Consider the following 7,837-nt stretch of genomic DNA (forward strand, 5'->3'; position numbering starts at 1 on the left):
GTAGTCCACAAAAGTGACAAGGATGTAACTCAAAACTTTTGGTTACGATAGGTGCTGCGGTTGGCGGTATTTTGGCCGATTTTTGGCGGTTTTCAGCTATACTGACTAAACGGTTAGAGATGTTGTAAAAGTAACAATAGAAAAACACCCAAATGAGTATAATTTAATAGGATAAGGAAAGTCGTGTGATGTTCACACCATATTTTTTCAATGTCAGGTTTCAACCCCCCCCCCCATGTGTGAAACGAATCCGTCGAAAAAAAAAACTGTTTTGAAAATCCGAATCAAGATAATCCAAGGAATGGAGGAGCCTACTGTCTTAGGTCAGTGATACCGCTAAGGAACAAGAGAGTGGGAGGAGACACAATAATATAAATTCATGAATACGATGATTGTATTGAGAATGTGGGTAATGTAACGCGCGAGCCAAAACTTCTCATAACACGTGGAGCCATACCTTGGCGTCAAAACAACACAATGAAACATTCAAACACAAAATTAACATTTGAAACAAAGAAATAACATTTGTACTAGTGAAAAACTCTGAGAATTTTGAGTTTCAAACGCAAAACGATAATAATATAACCACCCAAGTAACCATAATCTGATGTAGGTACATTAATGTTCAACACAAGAAACTTTCGTTTGTCTTTATATGGACTTGATTTGGTTTTTGAGGGATTCGTCTGGACTCTTTTTTCTGAGTTCCAGAAGAAGGAAGAACTAGCTGACTTATTTCTTCATCTTTCTCGTTCTTTCTTCTTCGCCTTTTCCCGTGTACAGACGGGGTCGGCGTTTTTCTCCGTCAGCTCTAACTAGGGTGATTGCTTTGGGCTAACATTTGGCTTTGGCTACAAAAAATTTACGAGTCGATGCCTTCCGCACTCAACTTTAGCAAGGGACTTTGCTAAATTGAATTGCTAAATAGTCACTTACCCGTCTGAGCGCGTTCAATACTATAATTGGCATCCTGTAGGCAACTTTTGAAATTTCAGAAAATAAAAAGTTCAAATTTTCCAAAAAACCATTATTTATTATTTTGAGTTTTTAGCCCATCAAATTCTTTGATATCCATTCTTACTCTACAAATACTTCAATGGCAGTTACATGGTGAGTTAAATCAACCTGAAAAATCCAGTGTTCCACTCATCATTAGAAGCAAAGACTGTACTGATTAGGTGTTTTATCAAACCATCTTCAGTACAATGATTCACCCTTGCTTGAGATTATCAATCAACTCAAGACTGTCCACCCAAACTCATTACCTGTTCAAAAAATTATCCACTGTACCAAATGTGGATCCATTACCTTCCACATCCAACACGGAATCCAAAGACACCTCTCAAGAGCCAGAAGTTCCAAATCCATTGAGGTATCATGATTATTTCCAAGTGCGAAACCTTGTCAAAGTGAAAGACATGTTTGATGCTAAAGTTCATCTTGGCCACAAGATCGGTTCTCTTGATGAGAGGATGAAGCCCTACATTTATGGTGTCAGGCAAGGTCAGATTATATTTGATCTGGATCAAAGTGCAGAACTTTTAAGAGATGCCTTAAACTTTGTTGCTCACATAGCATACAGAGATGGAATTGTGCTATTTGTAGGACAGTCAGCACAGAACAGTTTACTCATTGAGAAAACAGCTCAGGATTGTCAAGAGTTTGCACACACAAGGTTCTGGCGACAAGGAATGTTTACAAATTCAGAGAAACTATTCAGAGCTGTGACAAGGTTGCCAGATTTGGTTATTTTAACCAACACCCTCACTACTGTACTTGAACCTAATCCTGCCATTGGTGAAGCTGCCAAGATGTGTATTCCTACAGTGGGTATTGTCGACTCCAACTGTAATCCCAATCTGATCACATACCCTGTCCCTGGCAATGACGATACACCTAGTGCTATACAATATTACTGTCAAGTCTTCAAAACAGCAATCCTGAAAGGTAAAAAGGCTAAACAAGATACTTTGAAGCTTTTGAGTGAAAAGCAAGAGGTTCAACACAACTAGAGTAACCTATGCAACTTTGCACCAAGATTAGGTATTTAGAAAGTATTGCATCCAATTGGTTACAATATCTATACTCTGCCAGTCGGATAGAAACTTAAAAGATTCTTCTCTTTTTTTGACAGTCATGGGATTCTTAAGAACTTCAGATGTATTTCTCTGGAATTCAATCATGAATAGTCTACACACTCTTGAGATTTTTAAACCGATCAAAAATGAGTTTGACTTCTTTCAACTTTTGTGTTTTATGATTATGCTATGATATGTTGTAGAAACGAAAAATAAATTGTTTCCAAATGTTAACAAATTTGTGTAAAACAATGTATTTTGTTTTAAATATATCAAGTTTGGGCAAGTACCTATTATTATGACAGTTCACTTTCTAAAGCCAAGACCATAATTTGAGTCAGTTTGGTTCTAGTTAAATTCATAAGATTAAGCTATAGTTATCTGTTCAGTTAATTTTAAATTTAGGAATAAAATTCAGACAATCAGATTGAGGTCCTGGCCATTGGTGCAGCAGAGCTCCCAGTCTTCTCTCACTACAAGAGGTCAGAGCAATTGTTGTTTAATTTGAGTGTTCATTGTCCAAGTCCCACTGACTCATGCCTAGTTTTTATCACCTAGTCCAGGATTTCATTGATTTTCTATAATTTTTCCTATTTTCCAATCAGCATGGAACTTTGGCTGCCGAGTCCCCAGCTTTCTTGTTCACTTGATTTAGAATAGTCACCAGAGACTTGCCAGGGCCACACTCAAATGTCCGAGGGAAATGATTACCCTGGGGTCTCTCGTAGAGGATGTGCAGTGTCTGTTCCCAACATACTGGTTTGTATATCTGCTTGGGCAGCTGTCTTCGAATATGGTTTGCATCTCTAAACAAAGAGGAAACAGACAATGAAACTTCTTTATTCTCCCCCCTGGTAAAATATAATGAAAGTCTCATAGTAAAAGAAATTGGTTGGGTAATTGAGCTCCTCCAGAAAAAAAAAAAAAAAAAAAAAAAAAAACACAAAGCTGGAAACTACCTACATGGGTCATATGTAAAACAACCAATATAATACCTACATATTAAGTACATACCTGTAAATTTTTCCATCAACATTTGAATGTACTGGAATGATCATATCGTTTATTGTAGCTTTCTTGAGGGCAAGGGCAAAAGGTTCTACAGCCGGTACCATGAGGTTAGAATGGAAAGCCCCATTTACCGGTAACCATCGGAAGCGTCTCAGCTTGAATGTGGACAGGTTCTGTTCAATGTAGTTGAGAGCCTAGGAGGGCAAGGAAATTGAACAAGTAGTGAGATTAGTTTTGTGTTGATCTTGTCTTGGTCCTATGTAGGAAGCACTCATTTAAATTCTACACTGCAAGAGAAGAAGAAATAAAAAATGCCAGACTGGTTAGCTTGGAGTGCACCTGTAGCCTGTACTAGGTTGTGGGTTTGACTCCAGGGGGTGAACTATATCCTAAACAAGTAAGGTTCATTCTCAAAACAGTGTGCCTGCCTTAAAAGCACTGTGAAATTTATCCCAAACAGATAAGATTTGTTCTCAGAACAGCTTTCTTTCTTCTATACTGTTCTCTTTTCCTATTTAATTTAAGGATAATGAGATCTCTATTGGTGCTTTTTTTTTTCAAGATCTTACCTCCTTATGTCCTGCAATCACTTTACAATGAGGGAACAAATAGTTGGCTACTCTACACTCGGGTTCCGAAGGTAGGTAGGTAAAACATCGCAAAAAAAGGACCAATTAAAAACCCAATCATATGTCGTGTCTTTATTGGAAATTTATATTTAGAACATTAATATTAAATATTCATTTTACAATTGGTACCTAAATTACAAATAGAACAATTAAATTTCTCTATCTTTTTCGTGGTATAAGGGGGGTATTGAGACGTCTAAAGGTAAATAGGGACCGAATTCGGTCACTATTACTATCACTGAACTGGATATATTCGTGTATAAGTCATACAGAATAGTACAAGAGATGAGGCCTGTTCCCACTTATCGGGGAAAAAAATCGTGTCGTATGTAGTGGGAACACTCTCATTTAAATTACATTGCCTACAGGATATTCGGGAAAAATCAGGTGAAACTCACAAGTGGGAACGGACCTTTAGGGTGGGTAAGGCTGGGGTCTACACTCTCAGAGTGCACTAGCTACCTTTGGTACAAGCAGAGGTCAAAGCACTCGCCTGGTAAACTGGAGGGCGCGGGTTTAATTCCTGCCAAGGCATGGAATTCCATCATCATTTATTTGAGAATTTGACCACATAATATGTAATAGAGCGCCAGAGGTTAGGTGGTAGAGAACGCAACCGGCGCGGCGTTAACCTCGCCTAGTGGTTACCTTCTATTCTTGAGTCTTAAAAACATACTTAACATACATAAACCAAACTAGTGAACAAGGCTTAAGGGATCTTTTAAACTTCATGACAAAGTTAAATTTTTTGGTAAGTTGTTAAAGTTGTATTTTGTCTGTAGTTTATGTGTAAATATTTGTAGACATTGTAGATATGCAAGGCTGAAACTTTCCTCCACTCGAAACATATTTCACAGGGCCGGTCGCCTGAATTAAGCTCGAATAACATGGACCAGGGCCGGAGTCACGCCAAAACGCATTACAAAATTGAACACTGGCATGTTCCGGTGTTATATTGGGGTGGGATCTTAATTGTAAGATCAGGCCTGGGCGCTTTTCGGTTTCAGGGGCTTCTCAGAATCCAGGGTCGGGTTGTGTACATTCCGAAACCAGGGTTGGAAACATCACATAGTAGTACAGGGGGCCAACGCCTGAAAGGTATGGTGTTGTGCTAGGAACAAGATTTTGCTACGGATTCCTCATGCTTTCAATTCACTTATAACTAGGGCTTGTAACGCAGACGAAAAAAATCAACCTTTAAAAAAATCTGCTTGTGGAGGTACATATTACAAGTACCAATAGTGTAGTTGCCAAGGCCTTGGATTTATAAGCGAGGAGACGATGGTTCAAATCCCAGCGTTGACAAAACACTTGTCAAAGGAAGACTATAAAAATATTCTGCAAGATCTATGGTGGATTTCACCAACGACTTAATGAGATATTTAACTAATGGGAGAATTTTCAATGATACAAAAAGGATTTTCTAATGATTCAAACACGAGTTTTTAAAAACACCTCCTTTTTGGATCACTAAAAACTCTTTTTTGGACCATTGAAAACTCCTTTTTAGATTATCAAAATATCCTTTTTAGATCATTAAAAATTCTCCCATTAGTTAAATCTCTCATTAAGTCGTTGGTGAAATCCACCATAAATAATTTTTCTAGGGGTCTAGACAGTGTAGGAATAACTTTCACACAGTAGCTCTTCCATTCCATCTTTAGAAAGGAGTGTATGACGGAAACTGCTCAGTCGATCAACCCAACACATCTCAGCGCCTTCTTCTTAAATGCTTCGTCCTTCCGGAACTTTTTATACACCCTGTATACATAGACAGTGAATGAGAGATGCGTCAGTAAGTTTTATGAGCTTTTAATATTATGCTCACTGGATCAACCCAACACATTTCAGCGCCTTATTCTTAAATTCTCCGTCCTTCCGGAACTTTTTATACACCCTGTATACATAGACAGTGAATGAGAGATGCGTCAGTAAGTTTTATGAGCTTTTAATATTCTTGTGATGATACTGTGACATGCCTTGAGCATAACACACAACCAGCTGTATATTGAAATTTTTTAATACACTGGAGCGATAAAAATTCGGGACAGGTTTTGTGCATTCAAATCCCTTTGTTTTGAAGCCCTTTTCTGAAAACTCTGAATGGTCTTGAAATTTTGTACGATTATGTACATTTAAACGTTCGTGTTGTTGTCTTCAAGACTCGGAACGACTGACCATATCTTATCTTAACTATCTTTCTCCTCTCTTCGATTTTGGGACGAAATTCCCTGTTATAATCCCTCTATCAAACCTCTTGGGGGAAAAAAAGTCTTGTCTCAATTTTTTGCTCGTGGGTGTAGACGAGAAAAAAAAGAAGGGAAAAAATAGTCCAAGTTTTACTTAAATAAAAAAAAAGTTGACTTGTAATAAATAAATAAAGTTGACTTGTAATAAATAAATAAAGTTGACTTGTAATAAAACCGTCTTTACGTTGAGGACACTTCCGTTTGAAACGTGTAATATTAAGAGCTCTCTCTCTCTCTCTCTCTCTCTCTCTCTCTCTTTAAGAGAGAGAGAGAGAGCTTTAAGAGAGAGAGAGAAGGCGGGAGGTTGAGACTGAGAGAGAAGAAAAGAGAAAAAAATGAGAAAGACAACAGAGAAGAGAGAGAGAGAGAAAGAGAAATGGAAAAACAGAGCGAGAGAGAGAGAGAGAGAGAGAGAGAGAGAGAGAGGAGGAGGAGGAGGAGGAGGAGGAAAGACTTATCATAAGTTTCATCGTAAAAATTAAATGAGAAACAAATAGAGAGATAGAGAGAGGAGGAAAAGAAAGAGAGATGGAGACAGAGGTTTAAGCTGTGATGACAATGAAGAAAAGGAGAGAGAACACAAAAGTTTTAAGAGGAAGAGAGAGAGAGAGAGAGAGAGAGAGAGAGAGAACGAATCCGCGCAAAATTTTCAATTCAAGACTAGAATGCGGAAGTTATACATTGAACGCGGAAGTTAACCTTTTGTATGACTTTAGGGATATCAAAGCATGAGGAATCCGAATTCATTACCATTATTGTTATTTGGTCGTGTTGGGTCCGGGCCTCTTATCCCCTATTGTCAGGAAAGTATATTCTTCTTTTTTTTTAGACACACTGTAAGTGTGTTTGAAAGGGAGTAGGATAACTTACTTACCGAATAAAACCCACAAGAACAAGAATATCGGTTTGAAAATGTTATAGAGATTGGCAAAACAGCGATATCGCTTTTGGCGGTTTTTGGCCAGCTTTAGACAAAGTTTTCCCGCCAGTTTATGGCGGTTCGCGTCGTTGTAGGCGTTTGGTTTGCAAAACACAACGTATGAACAGTGTTAACTGTCAATGTATGGTTTAAAGGTTCAGGAGATCGAGAATGGCAAGAGCTCTATCAAAACAAATGTCTCTTTTGCTGTGTGTCTGTCTGTGTGTGGCCTGGTGTACCGACCTTTTGAAACCTAAATCCGAGATCCCTGGTAGTTTTTGCAAAAAACCGTGATTTTTGACTTGGTAGCTTTTAAACTGGTCTAATTGTAATGAAAGGAAGGATATCCTATTCCTTTCATTTTTTCAGATGTTCATATATAATAACCTCTCCTCTCTGTAGTCTGTCTCCCTATGTATATTAGTGGTTGCCATTTTACTCTAGTTCTCCCTCTCTATGAGCATCCATCTTTAAATTCTTTCTTCTCCCCTCTCTATTGTGTGTCTGTTCTCTACCTTCCTCTCTCTCTCCTCTCTCTCTCTCTCGTGCCTTATGTAATAGTTCTCTTTCTATTTTATCACTTATAAATACGGAAAGGAGAGAGAGAGAGGAGAGAGAGAGAGAGAGGAGAAGAGAAGAAGAGAGAGAGAGAGAGAGAGAGAGAGAAGAGAGAGAGAGAGAGAGAGAGGTTAGAGAGAGAGAGAGAGAGAGGAGAGAGAAGAGAGAGAGAGGGAGAGGAAATAAGACATGCTTTTGAAAAAGAAAACACTAGCAAAGGGAAGGATAAGGAGGAGAGAAAGGGAGAGAGAAGAAATAGATATAGCGGGAGAGAAAGGAAGCAGATGAGGATGTATGAAAATAAGATAAAATAGAGAGTAAAAAACAGAGAAAGATTCAAAATGATTTTTTCTTTTTTTTTTTTATAAAAAACTGGAGTTTAACCAAAAAAAA

The 7,837-nt window shown here is 38.1% G+C and overlaps 2 protein-coding genes across 2 annotated transcripts; one reads left to right on the top strand and one right to left on the bottom strand.

Annotated features, from left to right (window-relative positions):
• Nucleotides 1–983: 983 nt before the first annotated feature.
• Nucleotides 984–2,199, top strand: LOC103520709 (28S ribosomal protein S2, mitochondrial). The gene has a single exon (XM_008485808.3). It carries the CDS (start codon nt 1,206–1,208, stop codon nt 2,010–2,012), a length of 807 nt encoding a protein of 268 aa, XP_008484030.1. The 5' UTR covers nt 984–1,205; the 3' UTR covers nt 2,013–2,199.
• A 166-nt stretch (nt 2,200–2,365) lies between these two features.
• Nucleotides 2,366–3,731, bottom strand: LOC103520710 (probable malonyl-CoA-acyl carrier protein transacylase, mitochondrial). The gene is made up of 3 exons (XM_017448602.2): nt 3,659–3,731; nt 3,093–3,283; nt 2,366–2,884 (listed from the first exon to the last, which is right to left on the bottom strand). The coding sequence occupies exons 2-3, from the start codon at nt 3,191–3,193 to the stop codon at nt 2,680–2,682; spliced, it is 306 nt and encodes a 101-aa protein (XP_017304091.1). The 5' UTR covers nt 3,194–3,283; nt 3,659–3,731; the 3' UTR covers nt 2,366–2,679.
• Between the last annotated feature and the right edge of the window lie 4,106 nt (nt 3,732–7,837).

Source organism: Diaphorina citri, unplaced genomic scaffold (genome assembly GCF_000475195.1).
Source record: "Diaphorina citri unplaced genomic scaffold, Diaci psyllid genome assembly version 1.1 scaffold3965, whole genome shotgun sequence".
Lineage (NCBI taxonomy): Eukaryota > Metazoa > Arthropoda > Insecta > Hemiptera > Psyllidae > Diaphorina > Diaphorina citri.

Excerpts from the sequence above, each read along its gene's own strand:
- LOC103520709 (XM_008485808.3), top strand. The coding sequence starts at position 1,206 with ATGATTCACCCTTGCTTGAGATTATCAATCAACTCAAGACTGTCCACC.
- LOC103520710 (XM_017448602.2), bottom strand. The coding sequence starts at position 3,193 with ATGGTACCGGCTGTAGAACCTTTTGCCCTTGCCCTCAAGAAAGCTACA. Across the intron at positions 2,885-3,092 it reads GTTGATGGAAAAATTTACAG|AGATGCAAACCATATTCGAA; the intron begins GTATGTACTTAA and ends CTCTTTGTTTAG.